The following is a 21,129-nucleotide window of genomic DNA, read 5'->3' on the forward strand; positions in this document are numbered from 1 at the left end:
TTCCTTTCTCACTCTAAGCAGTAGCTTTATTGTCTCTCTGGAGCCTGTGCTCTGACTCAGAATCACACTGTCACTATCTGTTTCATGGCTAGCTTTAAAAACTGAATTGATGACTGAATTCCTAAAAATCTGCATCAGAGGAGAGGAGATGAGTGAATGAGTGCAGTGTGACAGCTTTTCTTTCTAGGGCCTTGCTGGGTAAAGAAGCTTTTCTTTTATCTGAAGGCACAAATTACACAAAATTAAGTTAGTGAAATATTATATGCAGACTTAGTTGGGTGCCAGTGATATGCTCAATTTGTGCTGTTGTGTGCAGTAAAGTAGAAATAATTTGACTTTTCCCCCATAACTGTGAAATAGTCAGTAGTGTCCTCAGGTATTGCAATGCAAATGAGCTACTTTCTCTATTTAGCTTGTATTAACTTGGGCATAGATTGCTGCATATGAACTTACTCGAGTATGTATTGTGTTAAGTCAGAATTTTTTTTTTAATCAGTAGTACAAAATAAGGATTTTGATGGAGATTTTGTCTTTCTGTAATTTGGCTTAATGTATTGCTTTTTCATTTCACATGATGATTATCTAGGAATGGTTCTATTTAAAATCTAATATATAAACAGAAAATACAAATTTGGCCAGTTGGCTTTTTGAGGGATGGTCATTAGAGATTTTAATAATGAAGAAAGAATCAATATGTTTCTGTATAAAAACACTTAGAAGTGTGACATTTGTACATGTGGTCTTTACTGCATTGTGTGTATTTTCTTTATTGTGATGGCTCTTCCTGAGGTCTGTTGGAAAAATTATTAATTTCCTCTTGTTATGGAGTACTGGAAAATAAACAAACAAATTGTCTAGGTAAGTGCAGGAAGATTTAGCTGGAAAGCAAGCCTGCTGGCTGGTGATTCTCACTTGCTTGATGTTCTCTGTCTCATAAGGAAATGACCTTTTACATTTCCAGTGAACAGTCACCTGTCGGGATGTAGGCAGAAATCCAGGCTGAAAGCTACACTGACTTGTCTGTCTTGGAGAACAGGCCTTTTTTAAACAGATGTGTTGTGTGGAACACTGAACTGGGACGTGTTTCTTGAGGCTCACCAGACTTCTGTAATCCTGAAGCTAATTAAAATGATCATTCACATTACAGTGTAATACTGTTTTCCTTTATCTCTATGGTATTTTTTTTTTTTTTACAATGTAATTTTCCATCCATAATAATTTTATTTTTTCATTCGGTATCCCTCTGCCTGTATTCCCCATGCTGCTCAGTCTTCCACTGTTCAGGATGATTGAAATTGTGAGTGTGCATACACAGTTAATTCATAGCCAAAACTTTAAAAATAACTTGTTCAGGTTTAGTTCTGTGCTTTACCAGTAGTGATACAAATGTAGCAATTACAATTACATAGACAGAAGTGAGCAGCATTTAACACATTTTAATTGGCTCATATGGTTATAGTTTCCTTGAAGTGAGCCTAGTCATTAAGACAAAGAAACTGGACTTTAAAAAAAACCTTAATGTAAATTAGGAATTATTTAAATAATTGCCCTTTCCTTATTTTGGTAAGATAGGACATAGTTTTTAGAATTGGGAGAAAATTCATAGACTAGAGGATACAGGTTTGTATAAATCCAGTTTATAAGAATGAAAACTTGTTTAGACAAGACTTAGGAAAGAAAACAGTTCTTTCAAGCATGTAAGAGAATCTATAAAGATCATTAACATAAAAAGAAATCAATGCACTGCTATTGAGTAGCTGTTCAAGAGCTAAGTTATATTTCAGAATAGTGTTTTTATAGGTATATATGCCAGAACATACTTTCCTATAAAAATGAAGAGATTAGCAGTGGCTAAAGGGAAGATAAGTGTGCAAAGCCACCTTAAAAACCAGACCTCAGTCAGAGTAGGCCTCATAACTGTGAGCCATGGAAATTTTTTTGTTGTTGTGCACCAAACGCCTTGGCATATTCACTGCTCTCACATTACATGCAAATTTATTCTGTTTTTTGTAATTCAGTCACAGCTAAAGACTGGAGTTGGCTAAAGTTACTTTGATATTAAGTTCCTGTTTGCTTTGGAGATGTGTAGGATTTTAAATTTTTCTTGTTATTTGATAGTTTATAGGTCTGTATTTTTCTTGTTTTACCCCCAAATATGAAAGGCTTGGACAAGAGACAATCAAAATAGGGATGTGTTTGCACAAGATTTGTCTATTAGATATATAAACTTGTGAAAAGATGCTGCTGAAGTTTTGAGGAATATAAGTGAATTCAGCTACTGTTGCTTTAATTTTTGTCACGGTAGGTGTTTACCATCAAGTGCTGTGATGTTGTTGGAAAGTGCAGGGGAAGGCATTCAGGAATCTACTGGTGATAATGGCTAGATAGTGCTTTCACTGTTCCAGAAAGCTGTGATTTGGGGACTGGGGACTATGGTCATGGTGGTGGGCTTTCTTTTGCCATTTTTTAGAGTTTGGAAAGCTTGGAAAGTGCTGTCAGTAGAGCAAACTGTTCTAGAGCAAATGGAAAGACTAGCTAGGTTCATGGTGTTTTCCTGATATATTTTTATGGGCTTTTTGTAGTAAAGCCCACTTTATCAAAGAAGTTGCATTTTAAAGATTGTGGATTGAAAACTAACAGAAAATGAAACCTCAGGGTATTTTTAGTGTTAGCTTCTGTATATTCTGTTGGTAGTGACTTACTGTCTGAAAAGAGGAAACCAAGAACAGGCAAGCTAGAAGCTAAAAAAATTTGACCCTGAAATCATATAATATCTCAGTAGGGACAGTGACTGAAATTGTTACAGATTTTCATGAATCTGTTACATTTGCTTTTTGCGGAAGCTTGAAAGGATAGAGGTTTTCTTTTGAAAGGAATTTGTGTGTACCTCTCAGAAGAAAGTATTCTGTTCAGCTTAGGTGAAGAGAAAAGGAGACTGATTCTTCTGGCCTTGAAATCTGCGGATATGAATATGTGTCCTTTTCCTTCTTTGGTCTGTCAACATTTAAAGTTTGACTAATAGCTATTATAATTAGCCTGCAGGGCTTCAATTGCCTATAGGGTCAGGAAGAAATTATTTTCCTAATGTGTAATTTGGCTTCTTGGCTGCTGATTTGTGCTGTGGCAGATCACGCTGTGACAGCTGTCATGCTTCCTACCCCAAATATTATGTTGTGCCCCTCTTGTAGCAGTCCCCAGTCATGTGCCAGGAATGACTGAAGTGGCAAGGCAAGAGTTGGTAATTTTACTGCATTTTACTATTCCAGAGTATTAAAGTATTGGCTGCAGTGTTAGACTGGTAATGGAGACCATGATGGTAGCAGCTTAAGCTTTGGGAAGAAGTTTTTCCAGGGGAAATTGTCAGGGACTTAACAGAAAGCAGTCATCTTCCTCTCTAGCATGGGGAATGGTTCACCTAATAAAGCTTGCCCAAGTGATCTCTTACTTAATTAATTATAGTGACTTTGCACATGGTAGTAACTTATCATCTGTTGGTGACATACATATTTTGTGTAAAAGGACAGTACAAAACTGGTTTTGGGCTTGCATTGCAAAGTTTGTGAACTTGCTTAAGTCAGGTAGCACAAGTGCAAAAGATGAGCAACTGCTTCTAATTCTGGAACAGGCAAAAAAGTACCCACAAGTGCACTGTCAGCATTTCACTTTGAAGAAGGCTTTGTCCTCTCTGTGGTCCATCTTGGGCAGTTCGAGGGCTGCTCTTAGAGGGATTCTGGTGACTCTTTGTGACTCGTCACTGGAGGTTTTTAAAAATGTAATTAGTTTTGCCTCATTTGAATGAGGTGACTTGTTGCTTCATCCTGAGTTGAGAGTCTGAGAAACCAGTTGCAAAAACAAGCTTTCATCTCATGAAGGTATATGTATTTACTTGCCATTTCCTTGCTTTGATGAAATAACCAATAAAGAGGAACACAGGCTTGAAAGTTAGTCTAAACCAAAATGAAAGGTATAACCACAGCAACTTCATCACTGTCTTAGTTGAGATGTGCCTGCTGTGAAATGCTCAGCAGCCAGGCTTTACAGTGCATCTGACTTCACCTGGCACTGTCATCTGCTCTCTGAAAACATTTTTTAAATGATATAATGATGAATAGCACTTCTATTTAACAGCGTTATCTGCTCAAAATGTTCTGTAACATCTGTTGCTTTGTTCATAAGTTGTTGCAAAGATGAAATTACTGAAGGGTGGCTGAGAAAGTGTTTGGGGTCTACAGAAGGTCTGTCTGAATTCAAGATACCTGGGTAGAAAGCTTGGGCTAATTTCTGGGGCCTTCAGTGTGTATTATCCTGGTGGAAGAATTATTGCTACTTTCTGCTCTTTGTACCGGTGGGGTAATGTATTTAAATCAGGGGAAAAAGCCTCAAAAATATTAAGAATTTGACATTAGATGCTTTGCTGGTTGTTAAAAATTATTTATAGAAAAAGTTGTTCTCTAATGACTTGTTTTGTTTCTGCCTGATGTCACAATCTAGTGCTGCGTATTCTTTATTTCCAAACCAGAGATCTAGAAGTCAATGAAATGCCTAAAATTCCAACTTCAGAGGTGCAATTGCTTTTGATTAATGGGAAGGTGTGCTTGTATCTGATATTTTTTTTTGTGATTGCTGAACTTCCATAAATCAAACACATGAGAAAACATAGTTTCATTCTGTATTTCTCTCCAAGTTAAAAATTGAGAATTTTCCCTCTATGCTAGTTAATATGTAATTTGGGGTTCTTGCACAGAGTAGAAGCATGACACTTCTGTGAAATCCATGATTAACTGTCATACTCTGCATTTTAACCTAACGTGTCAAAGCTTCATTTTCTTACAGCTTGCACTGCCATACACTTAGAGGCTTTTTTCAGTGATTTTAAAACCAAACTTAAACCATGAAATGTATTGCTAGTTAAATTGAGAAGAACTCACTTTTTCTTTGTTCTGGCATTAAACTTTAAACTGACAGACCTATTCCAGTAATCTAAATTTTAAAAACCCAGAATTTCATGAACTGTAGGACTTGACTTTTTAACTGCTTTTTACATGCTGTTTTGGTTTGTTTGGTTTTTGTTGTTTTTTTTTTTTTAATCTCTTGCCCTATGTTCTGTATAGCTCTTCAATATAAATGATTGACCAAACTCTTGATTCTTACATCAAGGATGGATTTTGTTTGTTTTGAGTAACATTAAGGTAATAACAATAAACACACACCAAAAAATACTAACTTATTGCTGACACAACTGACTAGGACTTCTCATGCCACTGTAAATATTGCAGTGTCAGTGTAAATATTGCAAGACATGCATGTTGTTTATAATATGAGCTCCCTCTTTCTCTTCTGTGGTGATTTTCACACTCCACTTAAGATGGTCTGCTTTCTGAGCCTGTGGCATGTTAGAATTGTGTGGTATGGTAGCTTGAAAAGCAGTTGTATAAAACTTTGTTGTTTGGGGATCTATTAAATTTGTTTCAGGGTTTTTGCATACTAAAAGACTTTTGCAGATGATAGCAGCAATCTTTGTCTTATATTAACTTTCACTCTGGGTTGTATGAAAGCCAGGTTGTGGAGCTTTTGAGGAGAAGGTATTGAAATGTGTGGGCATGTCAGGCATGCAGAATGGGATTTGCAAACAGTGACATGTTAATTAGCATAGTGAATTTTGGGTGCTGAGTGTCACCAGAGCAGCCAACTAGGAAATATTTGGGACAAATGGATGTCAAAGCTAATGTTCCTCTATGTGGTATGTGCCTTTACTTCTGTTTACTCAGAGATTTTTGTTTTCTGAAAGTACTGACACTTTTTTGTTTAAAGCATCATAGAGTGGCATTGTTGGTGACATTATAATAATTGTTTTTGTTAGAACACTGAGCTTCAAAGTGGGAGATAAAAGTCTAAGTCTCCTTTTTCAGACTGTGATTCAAAATCCATCTTCCAGAAGCACACACTGTGCTTTTGTGTACTGGAAAAATCTTTAATTTCTTCCTTTTGAAATTGTTCCTCTTTGTGGAAAGAGAGAAATGGTATCACTCACTCAACTACATGTAGCATAAATGGTAAATGATAAAGACAGTCATGGACAAAGGACATAGGGTAGAGGAGGAGTTATTTATAGGACTCTTTTTTTTTTTTTTTTAATACTGTTTTCTCATTTGAGATCGCTACTGCATTTTATTCTAAAGACCTTTGTGTGTGTGTGTGTTGTGAATAGATTTTTGGGGAGTAAAATGTAGAACTCTTTGAACCTTTCTTTCCTCTTTAAATCATACTCATTCTTGTACAGATTATTATATTTTACAGGAAGGGCAATGCCCTTATTTCTTTATCTTCAGAAGAAAGTTACATTCCCTACGTTTTAAGAGGACTTGAAAAACAATTGCCTGACCAAACATGTAGAGGAAATGAATGGAGTGTTTGAGGATCTTATATTTGACTGAGGCATGAATTTTTTCGTGGAGTTGAGTTGCAAACACTTCTAAACTGTTTCAAATTTTAATATGTTCCTGTCAAGATGGAGAGGATAGTTGCCTTGCCAAGGATTAGGCTGCAGTGTGAAGGAGTCTTTCCAGATGTACAGTTAAGATTATTGGTGTGTAAATGAAACAGAAATTCTGTTTGTGTCTGAACTCTTTGTGAGCTTGCATGCATTAAACTCACTTGTTCAGGTACCCAGCCTATCATATTCATTGAAGTATGGATTTAGCTTTGTACAATCACCCTTTTTCGGTACCCTAGAAGAAGTTGTTCCCTTTGAAGTTAAACATTTTTAAGCTAAAAGATTAATTTGGCAAGTGTGATACTTCTTGAGCAAAGTTATTGTCACAGACTTGTATTTGTTATTTTAGTAGATTATGCATTAGTATTTTGGTTTGTCATAGCTCTATCTACAAAATGAGATACAGTTTAGATGTTTAAATTTTTCTTTTGATTTTCTAACAAAGGGGCTTTTTGTTAAATTACTTAGTTTTTTGTTTTTCTTTACAGCTTTCATCCAGTCAGATGGCATAATAGAAATGCTGCGTTTTGATGAAGGAGACCTATTGCAGGTATGTAGTCTTGAGTAAATAGTCTGAACTAGCAATGTTTCTTCTTTTTGATAGCTGTTTTTTAACTCATGGGTTAGTGGAATTCTGAAAATAAGCATTAAGCACAGAACCTTTGGATTTTCTAAAGTTGCTTTCAACAGTATGTTTTGGTGTAGCCAGAGGTTCTGATTCCTTGATGGTTTGTGTTGAGAAAACTCGTGGGTTTTAAAACAGGTTTTCTCTGGCCTGTCTCTGTTCAGTTCTTTCTTTCACAGAGGAATTGGGGGATAGTTTGTGTTTAGGGCTAGTCTTTATCTAGAGTTGGGATGCAGTAGGCTAATTCATCTGTAGTAAGTGCAAGTGTTGCAAGATTCGCAAACCTAAAGGCAGTTCTTGGGACGAAGTTACCACTGGGTTTAAAGAAATCCAGTTACTGTGGCAAAGTAATTACTGTTGCAAGTAGTTGTTTTTCATGTTGTTACCATTCCTGTCCATTTTCTTTTTGTCTGAGTCAAAACAGGAAAAAAGGTAATTTTAGAGAATATTTTGAGATGATGGTAGTATTTAGGATGACATACAACAAGCAACATGCCTTGATACTGGAGCTACACAGCTCTGAAGTTCTATTGACTAGGATTTCATATGCATGCATTTTGTGGATTGTATGTATGTTGAGAATATTTTTCTTAAAACTCCTTGATGGTGATAGTCTACTACTTGAAAGGGAGCAGAGAAGTTACCAGTGCAGTGCTTGATTTATAATTCCTACCTCCTGTGTAGTTCAGAAAAGTCCTTATATGTGTCAGCATATTACATGTTTCAGATTTATGATGTTGTCTTTTTTGGGTTTTTTCCGCCTACCAAGTTGCTCAGGCTGGTTTTTTCCTTTCTTCAATCCTTGGTCCTTAATGTAACTCAAAAATATCTTACTGTAGATGTTAAGACTGTAATGTACAAGAGTAAGATGCTTCAAAATTATGTAAACTGGTGACATTGCAGTTGGAAACATTGCAGTTAAAAACTGATAAGAAAGCCCCAATACAGACCCCTCAAAAAGAGCCTTTCAAACCCAAATACCCTACCAAACACGTAAACAAAAAAGCCTCAGGTTCCTCATTAGTCACTTGTTCAGCTGTCATGTGCTAAAAATATTGTTATAATAGGTATCTGTGTATAGGCTTATGCTTGGATGTGTAGAGTAAAGTGGTGGAACTTTTCCATATAGTGCTTGAAGTCTCAGTTATTAAAACTTTTGACTGTGAATGTTTCTTTAACTTGTATGAAGATACCACATATCACCATAAATATCAGGAAAAAACCCACAAGGCTTAGTTTGTTTTCTTTTACTTACTCTATTAGAAACTATTTTGTTTGACACAAGTAGTTTAATAAAAACAAGAGAGATGCCATTTGCCCAGTGTTTAAGGTAAAGATGATGTATTTGCATTCACTTATCTATATTTTAACTGTTCCTTTCTCACCAGGATTATTTTTTTAAACTAGTTCAAATTAATATCAAAAATCTGCAATTTTCTTACTCAGTTTAGTATTCTATTAACCTCTAGTTCTTAGACTAGAAAGTAATGGTACTGTTGTGAGCTACTCATAAGCCATATAAAGATGGGAAAGAAAAAGGATTGTTACTTATACTAACTGTTGCAAGATGTAGCAATATTATTATGGTGGGACAAAGTCAAGCATTTCTGCATGCTGCACCATAAAAATTGCAGTGCTTTAAATAGTTTTGGGCTGCCACTTCCCTTAAAATATTGCTGAATAATTTAAAACTAAACAGGAGAGACAAAATTTCTGATAAGTGGTTTGTATGTTTTATGTTATCGTTGTGGCTCTTAAGCCAAACACACCTATATAAGTGAAACCACTTCCTTTCAGTCAGAATGATAGGGTATACTGTTTTCTCTAGCTTACAAATTATTTGAGTTTTTTCATGTAGATATTAATATGAAGACCTCTTGTGACTACTTACTGCAATTTTAAAAAAGCAGTTACACTGTTGTAAAATCAGATTTATATCTTGTGAACAGCATTTACTAGAGTTTTAAACCTACTGTGTTGTCACTGACTGTTTCTTTTTCAGGCTTTCCATAATCTTTCACAACTGTCTGTTTTCATTACAAATACCAAGGTGTAGTGGTAAACCAATATTATCTAATGTTATATCACCCTCAGGTGGTTTGGATTTTTTTAATATAAAAATTAACCAATTCAGTACATAAAGTGATTAATAAACATTGAGGTATCAAAGAAAACTATCTCCAGTCTTGGTTTATCTCCAGTTCCCCCAAGAATCTGATATCTTTAGAGCGGAAGCAAGCATTTTCTTGTTTGAAAGAGTTGCTTTACAAATAAGGTAAATTAAATGCCAAGCCTTGAATAATTTTATTTTTAGAGATTCCTGCCACCTCCTTCCAGTTAGTGTCAACCCTCTTGATACAGATTTTTTGTACTAATTTGGAATACATACTATTGGTAAAATACTCCTTATGTCTTTCAATCACATTTTAGGAATTTTGTTGTAAAAAATAAGTGGAATGTGTTGTAAAGTTTGGTTTGAGCAGTCTGACTGAAAACAGCTGTCTTTTGAAAGAGAAGAAATCTAAATATTTAAGTAGAAAAACATTTCATTGATAAAAATAAATTGTCAATAGAAATTTCATGCTACTGGATAACTAGCAAACATAGAGACTCTAGAGACTCTACTCTTTGGATGTGGACTTATACCAGTTTGTGGTTTAGAAAGTGCTATACCATGTAGTTCAACTTCTATCTTGCCAGAGCAAGAGTGAGAATTCTACTCTTTAGCTTATGTGTTGAGATTAAAAGTTTATATTTAAATATATTTATGCTAGTTCTGCCTGTGGATTAAATTAAAATAAAGAGGGAATTTCTTAAGTCTGCCTGTTCACATGTATTGGTCCCTTTAAGAACTCAACTTTCTGAACTCTTCAAATAATTCAGTAAGATCCTGAGCATAGGGTAGGACTAGTATTAATGTAAATGTGGTGTAGGGTTTGGTTTTTTTCTTCAATGGCAGGTGTTTTGCAGATGTCTGTACAGTTGTTTGGCACTTCAGAGTCATAGATTTGGTTGATTGTAATAGACCTTGGGAGATCATGTGAATGTTTTTCAGGTGGTGCTGTGTGTAGATAGACTATGCCTGGCAGGTGCTTGACTCCCTTGTTCTTCAAACCTCTAGAGAAGTGTGTAGGTTTCATGCCTAAGTTGGTTTTGCTGCTGCTTTTTTCTCAAACGTATGTGTAGTTGGGTTTTCTGTTAGGTTGTTTTGCCTCTTCATCATGATAATTTTGTGCTAAAATCTACCTCCAGCTTCTTCATGCGAGTTTTTTACAACACACTCTAAATTGACTGTATTTTTATTATTTGCTACTTAAAGTGTAGCATTTATTTGAGACATTGTGCTCAGAAAGAGGACAGAATAGTTCCTTCCTGTCTAGTAATGCTTCTTTTAGTATTGCCAAAATGAGTTGATTTTGACAGCATTTTGTTTGCTCATATAGTTTGTATTTCACTGTGCTTTTCAGGAATGTTCTTTTCTTTAGTGTGTTATCAGTTATTCCCTTCTCAGTTTTACATTTAAGCTCTCCTTCAGCTGAACTTTGCTATGTCAATGTCAGGTCATCTCCTCCATGTGTTGTCTTGATTATTTGAACCCTGGTCCAGACCTGACAGATGCTTCATGTCTCTGACAATGATGTCATCTGCAGCTATTAGGAGGGCTGAAATAAACTACAACTGTTGCTCTTAATAATTTGTCCTTTCATGTTAAGCCAACATACTGGCTCACTTTTTGAGGACTTTACTTTGAAAAGTGAATGGTAAAAGAAAATTGATTTTTCAGAGCAAAGTTGGGGTTTGTTTGTTTGTTTGTTTTAGTTAATAAAGGACTATTTCCCAGCTCCTTCTGTTTGTTGTTAGAGCTTTTGCCTTGGATATATCATATTCTTGTCACAGTGTAGTTGGGATCACTATTTTCTAGAGTGATTGATTATTTTTTAAATTTTTTTTTGTAATTCCGACTGCTTAGTACTTCTAAAAGTACTTCTGAAAGTACTTCTGCTTATGTAGTAGTATTTTTAAGTAGTGTATTGCTAAAATGGAAAAGGAAAATGGTAAGACTTCAGTCAAATTATCTTAACATGAATCTGCTGCAGTAATTGTAAGTGTATGAAAGCATTTTTTACAGGTAAACTCCTAGAAATTATTTTACTGGTAATTACTGGTTTGCAGTATAGCTGAAATAGGGGGAATAAAGAAAACTTGTGTGCATGAATATACTTAATACATATTTGCTGTCTTTGTTCATACACTGGTGTGAACAGCTTGTTGGAAGACTGGTAGTGAGAATTAAAATCGTCCTACATGATAAAGAGACAGACCTTAGTATGACTTGCAGTGGTTTCTGTGTGTAACACAGAAGACATGCAACCAAATTTACCTAGTGGGACTCAGTGTTGATCTCTTACTGGTGAAAGTTTAGTATTTTCTGCATGTTCTATACCTCATTCTCAGTGACACAGCAAAGAATTCTCTTAACAGAAATGGCAGGCATGCAGTTCTGGATCAGCAACAGTGTTTTCAGGGAGTAAAGTCTAAGCATATTTTTTAATTAACTCGAATTTTCCTATTGTATATTGAATTTTTAAAGGGATTTGATGTGATCTCCATTGATATCTCTGTAGCCAAAGTACTAAGAATACAGGCTTGTGGTGGGCAGTGAAGTGGCTGGACCATTGACCTCAGTGGGTGTATTCTACAGGACAGAGTTCAGCTGGGAGCTGGTTATCTGTGATGGAGCTTGGAACTGAGGAGAGCACTCCTTAATGTTGTCTTTGCAGCCTGGTTGGTGGTGTGGAGAGTGCTCTCAGTGAGTTTGAAGATGGTACCAACTTGGCCAAAGTAGCTGTTACACTGGATGGTGAGGCTGCTCTTCAGAGGGCAGGAAGCTCGTGACTTTGAGCCCAGACAAATGCAATGCCTGTGTCTGAGAGAGAACAGCCCTGTGTGACAGGATGGGCTGGGCCACAACAGCAGCACTGCAGGAAAGACATGTTCACTGAACTGTGAACAAATGTGGACCCAGAAGGTAAAGGTGTGATTTTCCTCCCACCTGTGGGGCTGCAGCTGAGCATGGTGTCCAGTCTGGGCTAGCCAGTGTGAGGAAGGCACTGACATACTGGAGCAGGCACAGCAGAGTAGTACAGGATGACTGGGGGCTGGAGGGCTTCTCATGTTAGGATGTATTTTTTCAGCTATTAGAAGAAAAGATCAAAACTGATTGCTGTGGGCAGTGTGAAATTAAAGGGAACCAGATTTTTCATTGTGTGCAGTGGAAGGATGAGAAACTTTGAACACAGATTCCCAAATCCATGCAAGAAAAAATACTAAAACTTGAGGATATTCAAACACTTGACCAGGTTATTAAAAGAAGTTGCAGAATTTCTACCTTTTGAGATACCCAAAATATGATTGCCCAAAGCTGTGATCAACCTCCACTAATGTGATCTCTACTGAGCAACAACTATCTTGATGGTCTCTGGAGCTTTCTTTCCCATGTGGGATTTTATAAAGGAGTAGGAACTGCCTTAGTTCATTGCCATTGCTTGTGAGCAGTTGAAGTTCTTCTTCTTGTACTGGAAGAGTTGCCATCCCCAGGCTTTAGATTAAAAATAACTGGTGCCCAGCAGTGACTGTTGCAAAGCCAGTGTCAGTAGAATGTGTTGCTTCAGCTACAGTCCACTGATGATGTTTTTGTTTCCTTATGTGAGTTTGGGTCATAAAAGACCAGAATGGGCAAGAATTACTTCAGTCCACTTTCTTCTACCCTTCAGATTACAGCATTCATTTTTTCATTACCTTAAGTGAGATATTCCTCATTAATTATGTTTATTTTAATTACATTAATTATTAGCATAGGGCTCATGAGCCCAACAGGGAAGATTTAAGCTGCCATTTATGTATCACTTTTGTAGCTATCTCTCAACATTTAGTTGCAAGCAGTACTTAACTCTTCTACAAGAAAGAACCAGCCCTAGTATGAAATAGAGAGATGTAGAATGTTCTGAGTCTTTCAGACTGCAACAGTCTTTTAAATTGATGTAGGTACTGTCTTTCCTACTGTGTAGGAATATGAAAAGCTTTGGTTGATGAGAATTTTGTTAACATTACAGAAATATGTTTGGTCTTAGAAACCCCAGGTTTTGATTCAGAGAATTTGCCTCCCTGCCTTGCCCCAACTGTCCTTCTTGAAGACTTCTGAGCTCTAGTTTAGTTGCTTAAACATGGGTAACCAGTGCTATTTGAGGTGTCCTGGACTGTCCTGAGTATCTACATGGACCTGGCAGATATGGCACAGGGTGTAGGAGAAACTGTGTCCTTCTGGGTGTCAGTCTGAGACCTAGGACATTTATCTCAAGTGGCAGCAAATGCCTATGTTTAGATGACTGAATGTAGTGCTAGGTAATACGACCTCTTAACAAGAAACGAAGAATAGCTATTATAACAAAGTGCTGAGATACTAGAATTAACTTGGGGATTGTGACTGTTTATTTGGTGGGATTTTTTGTTTTTATGTTCTGGCTGGAGTAAACAACCATTTATTTAGATACAGCCTTCAGGCTGTAAGGTATGGATTTTAATTCTCCATGTAAGCAAGATTATTGTCCGGTGTCTTCCACAATTATACTGAGTCTTTAAAGTGTACTTTGAAGTACAGATTCTCTGTGAAATCTATCTTGAGAATACAAGCCTGTGGAGAGAAACTATTCTTGTCTTGAAACCATGGTGTTGGCTGACTGCCTTGAAATTTTCTAGCTCATGGTGTTCAAGTTTTCTCAAGATCTTTATACTGAAATCCTCTAGGTTTTTAGTTTAATCCTTCTAGGGTTATATAAGAGATTAAATTAAAGCATGTTACTGTTAGGAGCAATATCCTAAATGTTATCTGTTGTCTTTAAATTAAAAAAAAAAAAAAAAAAAAAAAAAAGAATTATTTATCTTCAAGGCTCAAACACAACCTGTTGGGTGGAAGGATCATAAATGCCCAGTACTGGCAAAAGGAATGATTTTTTCCCTCTCTCACTTTCTACCAGCTCAGTTGTATATTTCTGTTGTTCCTTTTGTGCTGACCTTAGGTTTTGTTGTTAGGGATTTGAATTGGAAAATTAATCCAATTGCAGGAGTTTTTTCCTGTAACTTATCTTATTATGTATCTTGAAGTATTAATAGTGTGCACATGCATTATACTTCCTGATCTGTACATTGCAATATTTTGTTATTTGTAATGCTTCTTCAGTACAGATAAGATTTCATAAATGTTTTGTATGAATAATATGTTGCTAATTCTGTTCTTTCACAATGTATCCTTTATGGAAGAAAAGACAAAGCTGTATTCTTTAAACAGCATAATTTTATTTCTCTTTAACTGATAAACCAACAGTATTAAACAAAACCTACACAATAAATGGTGGATTGATCAGGTACATGGCTTTATTTCCTGGCAGTTTTGTGCAGTCATACAAGAAAAATAGCAGGCCACACTGCAATACAATAGGTCCACAATTATACCTGGAGATCAAATTTTTAAAAAAAACTATTTAGGACTTGTAACTGAACACAGTTGTATGTTTTTGTTTACTGCATGACTTGAAAGATTGACGTGTAATAAAAATGAGTGGTAATTATAGAAACTGCCACATGAGATTTATTTTTGGTTTAGTTCCATGATGCCATGTTGCTGAAGTTGGTATGCTATTTCTTTGCTCTGATTGACCCTGATCCAAAAAGCAAACTTAAAATACTCCAGCAAAATCCCTGCAACAAAATGCCCACAAAAACAATCAAACAAAGCAAAAAGCAAACAGGTCCTGTTCAAAAAACCAGAAAGTGTAATTAAAATGAAATTATAATACTTCTAGTGTTTAATACACATCTGAAAGCAAACACCAGACTTTTCCTCGTAAGCATGAATCTTTGAGGGATTTTTGCTCTTAAATACATCTGAGAAATGCCAGTCTTTGCAGAGTGATTTATGATTTTAAACCTGATTTACAGATACTTAATATTTTCATAGCAAATCAGTGGTTTCAGAACATGGGGGGAAATCTTGGGTGTGCAGTCATATAATTCAACTCCCAACACTTAACTACAGCCATGGCAATGTAATAGTTGCACTTTTGTCAATTATGTGTATTTCCATTTGTTTCTACATTTTTCTGGAATTAAATTTGTTCTCTGCTACCCTCTGTCTAAAAGTTGGCCTGGGTGAGATCTTGGACTGAGTCAAATATTAGTGGTATTGACAGCCATTTATGATGCTTAAGAGTACATATAACTAACAACTTTCTGTATGAAATTATTTAAAACATAATAGAATGTGCTGTCTTGTTAGAGCCAAAGCTAGTTGTCTAGGATGGGGCAGTGCTGCTAATGGCTATTTTAGTTGCCCTGACATAGGATCTGAACCTGTTAGCTCCATCATCTGACTGTCAGGTAACTGCTGGTAACTTAATTATGTGCTTTTGTTATGTTTTGAAAGAAAAAGACCCTTCATTGTTGAAAGAAAGGTTTTATTTAAGTTTAGTGATTAATTTGCTTTCAAGGATATTGGTAAGGATTACAGGGTTTTGTATGCAGTTTTATATATTTGTTAATTTCGCAGAGTAAGTTTGGTTGCTGTGGCTTAACTCCAGCTGGAAGCTCTGCCCCACACAGCTGCTTGTTCTGTTTCCCCTGTGGGGTGGGGGAAGGCAATCTGAAGAGTAAAAGTGAGAAAATTCGTGGAATAAGATAAAGACGCATAAATAGGTAAAGCAAAATAAAGAAATCACACAATGTTCTGAGTTGGAAGAGACCACAAGGATCAACGAGTCAAACTTCTGGCCCTGCACAGGACAGCCCCAAGGTTCACAGCATGTGCTTGAGAGCATTGACCAAACACTTCTTAAATACCTATTTCAGTGCCAAACCACCCTCTGGGTGAAGAACCTTTTCCTAATGTTGAACCTAAACCTTCCCAGACACATGCTGTCACAGAAGTCATATACCCCTGTCCTTATCTCAATCCATGAGTTTTCTTATGGTTGAATGGAGAAAATGTGTGGCAGTTTAAAACTGGAATTTTTTCCTTTGTCTTTCCAGTTTGAGGAAAATATAAGGAATGGAAGGAAGAGATCTTCCTTTTTCTGTTTAATTTCTTTAGATTTTGGAGCTGATTAACTTGTTAATTATCAGTGCTTCCTAGAAAGTTTTAGATAGAGAACATTTTGTACCTTAGGCATTCATCACTTAACTAAAACTGATTCTAAACTTCTTCCTTCTTCATTTTAATTGAATTTCTCTTTCAACCTGTTGTAAACTGTTTCAGGGTAGTATTTACCTGTATCTTACTGGAAATAGAAAACAGAGCGTGGCATCAGAAGTTAATAAGCTGATCTAAAAGCATATCAGTATATGAGTAGTATACCTTAGCCAGGAAAACATAGAAAGATGTGTAAGCTTTTTTTCCTATTCATTAAATTCATGGTGTTTCAGTGAAGAATAAGAAATTGATTGGTTTCCCAATTACAATAAAAATGTAGTAGGTAAGTTTAAAGGAAAGCTTGCTGACTTTCCAATTAGAATAACATAGTATAAAATAACTTGTTTTTTAGTCTTCTCTTCACTGAGGATAAACTGCACTGATTATTCTGTGCTGTAAATATAATTTCATGTGAACCTCTTCCTGCAATATCCCTTTAGCAAGGCAGTCTGACAATATTAGAGATTTTTAAACCAAAGATTGTAATGAATGCTTTCAAAATTGCAAGTAAATCCTAAAGTTAGAAACAGATTAGCTTTGTTTTACGATGGCAAATAATACACTTCCAGCTTTCTTTAGTTTGATGCGAATTGGAGAGTGAGTAAACAAAATAACTGTATTTAAAATCTGGAACACTACTTAGATTTACAATCCAAAATTGATCCTTGACCTGAATCAAACATTAATGTTTGTAGACTCAGTGATTTAAAAGGAGTAATTATAAAATTTCCAAAAAGTGTCTCCAAATAGCAAAATCAAAATTCCTCTAGTAAAATAATCTATATTTTAAGTAAAGGTATTTTTTAAGAAATTATTTTTAAAAATAATTTTGGCTTAGAAAAAAACGAAGAAAGAAAGTGTAATTTTAAGCTGATATAGAAATCAGTGAAGTGTCCAGCAAAAGGGACTTGATTTTTATTTCTGAAATGAGATACGAGTTTGCGTTCCCCTTGCAAACAAGCGACATTCTTCTACTAGAGCTGAGCTGGTCAAGGTGCACCATAGGCTTTATCAGACCTGTGCACAATAGACTTTATCTTCTCACTCTCTGGAGATAACTATTCAGCTTGACCATGAAATGTCTGAGAGAATGACTAAAATCCTCAGTTTGATCTCCGAATTCTGTGGGAAGACAGAAGTTTTCCAAGTCTGGTGTGTTTTAACATGAGCTCGATCAGGAGGACACTGCATATGCAGGCTTCTAAAACAGTTGGTATTTCATAGGCAAGAGTAAGCTAATTGGAAATCCCTAGACAACCTAACCTCCTTGTTTTCAGGTAATTAACTGAAATGTACAGCAGAGTGGAAGGAAGGGTATGAATAATAGAGGCTAGAAGATCATTAGCAGAGGAGGAGATGATGTTTCCTAGTCAAATGGAGATTATAGCCTTCTTTGTTTTCTAGGTGTTAAATTACATCAATGAGATAATTGGTGGGCTGTTTCTTGGTTTATATGCTTTTCTTTGTAGTTTGTTTCTTACATCTATCTGTGCTAAGTTTTTCTTATGCTCCATACAGTGTTATAATTTCCTGGACTTTTTCCCTCTCTCAGTTTTTAGGTTAAGTTGCTGCTTGTTTTGTAGTTATTGGGCATTACAGCCACAATTTTTGAGCAGGAACAAACTTAATTTCTTTAATTGGAAAAAGCTAATTTACGTTTTCTGCTTCAGTTCAGGACTTCTCTTTTTCTTTCAAGCTCTGATATGCTAACTTGTTGCAGTTGCCAGCATGTTAGGTTGAGGATTTTCCCTCACTGGGGGATGTAATGCTGTTGGTCTCTTAAATTTATTTTATTTTTTTTTTCTTTTACAGACTGAGACAACTTTAGGCCTCAGTTCATATCAACAGAAAAGGTAAGCATCTTTCTGAAAGTTTAATGCAGACTTTAATTGTAAGATTTGTGATACTTTTCATAAGAATAATAAAGGTTCAGTGTAAAAAAGATCAAATACAAACCATGTGATTTTTTTTTCAATTATTTTCTCATACATAGGAAATGAAACTAGAATGTGAGATAATTTTTAATACTGGACAGCTCAGTCATACAATGGTTTGAGTTGGAAGGAATCTTGAAGATAAGCTAGTTCCATCCTTCTGCCATGGGCTAGATTCCTGCCTCTCACTACCTTATCAATAAAGAATTCCTTCTTAATATCTCATCTAAACCTTCCCTCTTCCAGTTTCAAGCCCTTTCTTCCTTGTCCTAGCACTAAATGACCTTGTGAAAAGTCCCTCTCCACCTCTCTTGTAGCCCCCTTTTGGGTGCTGGAAGGTGCTCTAAGGTCACCTAGGAGCATTCAGGCTGAGCAGTCCCAACTCTCCCAGCCTGTCTTTGCAGGAGAGGTGCTTTGTCCTTCTGATCATCTCTGTGATGAGGCCCTTCATGAGGAAGACACTTCACATGTGGAATAACAAACTGAAGAATTCTTTAATTCTGTTTGTAATGTAGATCACAGAGTAATTCTGTGTCATTAAACTGAGACTCTGCTTGTAGATTTTTCTAAAATCATTTTTCTGTAGTTCCTTTTATTGAGGAGAAAATTTGCCTGCTTCAAAAGTTCTTGACGTACTCTTTGAAGAAGAACTTGGTGTTATTTTTAATAGATCCTTCCCCATATTCCTTTGTCCCATCATAGAATCATTAGGGTTGGAAAAGACCTCCAAGATCATCAACTCCTACTTTCAGCCATGTGCTGCCATGCCCACCAAGCCATATCACAGTTGTACACCTTCTCATTTTGTGATGGTGATGTCACCTCTTCCCTAGGGAGGCTGTTCCAGTACTTAACCACATGATTATTTTTTTTTCTGAATGTCCAACCTGAATCTTCCCTGGTGCAGCTTGAGGCCATTGGTCTGTCTCTGGTTGCCTGTGAGGAGTCTGACCCCCACTTGACTACAGCATCCTTTCAGGTGATTGTACAGAACAGTGAGGTCACTTCTGACCTTCCTTTTCTCCAGACTAGACAACCCATGACCCTGTGTTGTCCTCTGCTATCCTGAAGACATAATCTGTTACTGAAGAGTTTGCCATGTGTGAGAAGAAAAAAAGTGACCTCTTTTTTCCCTGGTCCTTAATTTTTCTCTGAAGAATCATCAGATATTTATATGTTTATTTAATGAGTGCATTGAACAATAATAATGAAGCTTGTTTCTTGCACAGTAGCTTTCAGGAGACTGTCAGTGCATTTTCAGTAAATGAAGTTGCAGTTTTTCCACTACCTGTTTTCTGTTCCTTTTCAGGAAATCTAGTAAAAGAATTTTCCATTTTGGATGAGTTCCTATTTTACTCTGTGTATAGTTACTTAATTGTGGGCTTAAGATCCTTCTTTTTGCACGTTTTGAAAAACCTCTGAAATTTCCAGCTATGGTCTAGAATGCAAACAGCTGTAGTTATGTGCTGCAGTATGTCAGTCAGATTGCAATTATGAGAACATGAATTTACAGGAATGACAATTGAACAAAAGATAACAACGATTAGCATATTTCTGTGTCGTGGATGTAGCCAGACCTTATGGTTCTTTAAATGGAATAGTGTCTTGCTTAAATCATGACATCTCACTGGCAGAAATAAAGTGCCTATATTGACATCCACAGATTGGGTGTGATATTGTTTCCCAGAAAACAGCTGAATTTGGTGGTTCTTGAGATTGAGGACATGGACTAGATTGCTTACAATATATTTTTATTTTAATTTCTCTGCTAAGAAGATTGTTTTCTGTATTGGAAACTTCAGTGTTCTACAGTATGTTCTGTTAAAACACTGGTTTAGATATCTGAAAACAAATAGTCTGTTCCACTTAACAGTGCTAGCCTATTTGAAGTTCAGTCTCAATGTGATGAAGGTCTGCATCACAAGCTCTCTGATACCATATTACATAGTAAATACCAAATTTGCTTTCTATTTTTCTCTCTTACTGCCGTTATTGGTTTTGCATGAAAATTTCCTATAAGTCTTTTTCTACGTGATTTTTTCAATGGCATTACTAAAAACAATACTTAAGTTCTCTGGATGACTTGTCTTTCCTTGTCCTTATTAGAGATTATTTCTTCTTCTTGGTACAGCTTGCCAATATTTTTTCCCTATTTAGAGAGTTTATTCAGTTCTCTGATCTACTTTTTAGCACTAATTGGAAGGAGGGAAAGGAACTAGCAATTTAATTTGTTTTGTTCATGTTCCATGGTCAGGTTACATTGCATTTATTCAAGCTTCTCCCTGTTCATTCCCCAGACACTCCCCCTTGGGAATTGTTAGCTTTGAACTTTGTCTGGTATGAGTGTGTTTTCCTGATACAAGGTTAATATTGACATATCTGAGCTAGCTACTATCTGGATAGTTTATGGAAAAAAAATTGTTGATGGTCTTTTTATTCATCTGCATTTTTAGCAGCAGCTTCTGCCAGATGCTGAAGTGGTCAATTGTCTTGTGGGAGTTCACTTTCTCACTGAACCTGTGATTAATACCCATATTTCTAAAAAAAAAAAATCTAGTTTTAAAAATTAAAATATCTTTTCTGATACATGCAGCTCAGTCTTATTTTTAAGTATTAATAAGTTGTGGATGCGCTCAGGTTACTTACAAAACATTTTCAGCTCAAAATGTCTGCAGCTCTTTCGAGGATTCTGGCATAAAAGACACCCACTGTGAAGTATTTGCCAATTTGTCATTTTGAAGGTTCACATAATTATTTTTAGATATGCTTTTATTTGATTTTGTGGTTATGGAAATAAAGTAGCACCTTTCTAGGAGTTCTTGTTGGTAAATAAATT

General features: G+C 36.0%; 1 protein-coding gene across 1 annotated transcript in view; it reads left to right on the forward strand.

The window, feature by feature from the left end:
• Window positions 1–21,129, forward strand: part of TMEM131 (transmembrane protein 131) — a 91,323-nt gene that overhangs the window by 12,497 nt on the left and 57,697 nt on the right. Inside the window, exons 2-3 of the mRNA XM_079307887.1 lie at window positions 6,982–7,043; window positions 18,172–18,212. Coding sequence (XP_079164013.1) covers window positions 6,982–7,043; window positions 18,172–18,212 — 103 coding nt within the window. The remainder of the gene's footprint in view (window positions 1–6,981; window positions 7,044–18,171; window positions 18,213–21,129) is intronic.

This window comes from Erithacus rubecula (assembly GCF_903797595.1).
Source record: "Erithacus rubecula genome assembly, chromosome: 1".
Lineage (NCBI taxonomy): Eukaryota > Metazoa > Chordata > Aves > Passeriformes > Muscicapidae > Erithacus > Erithacus rubecula.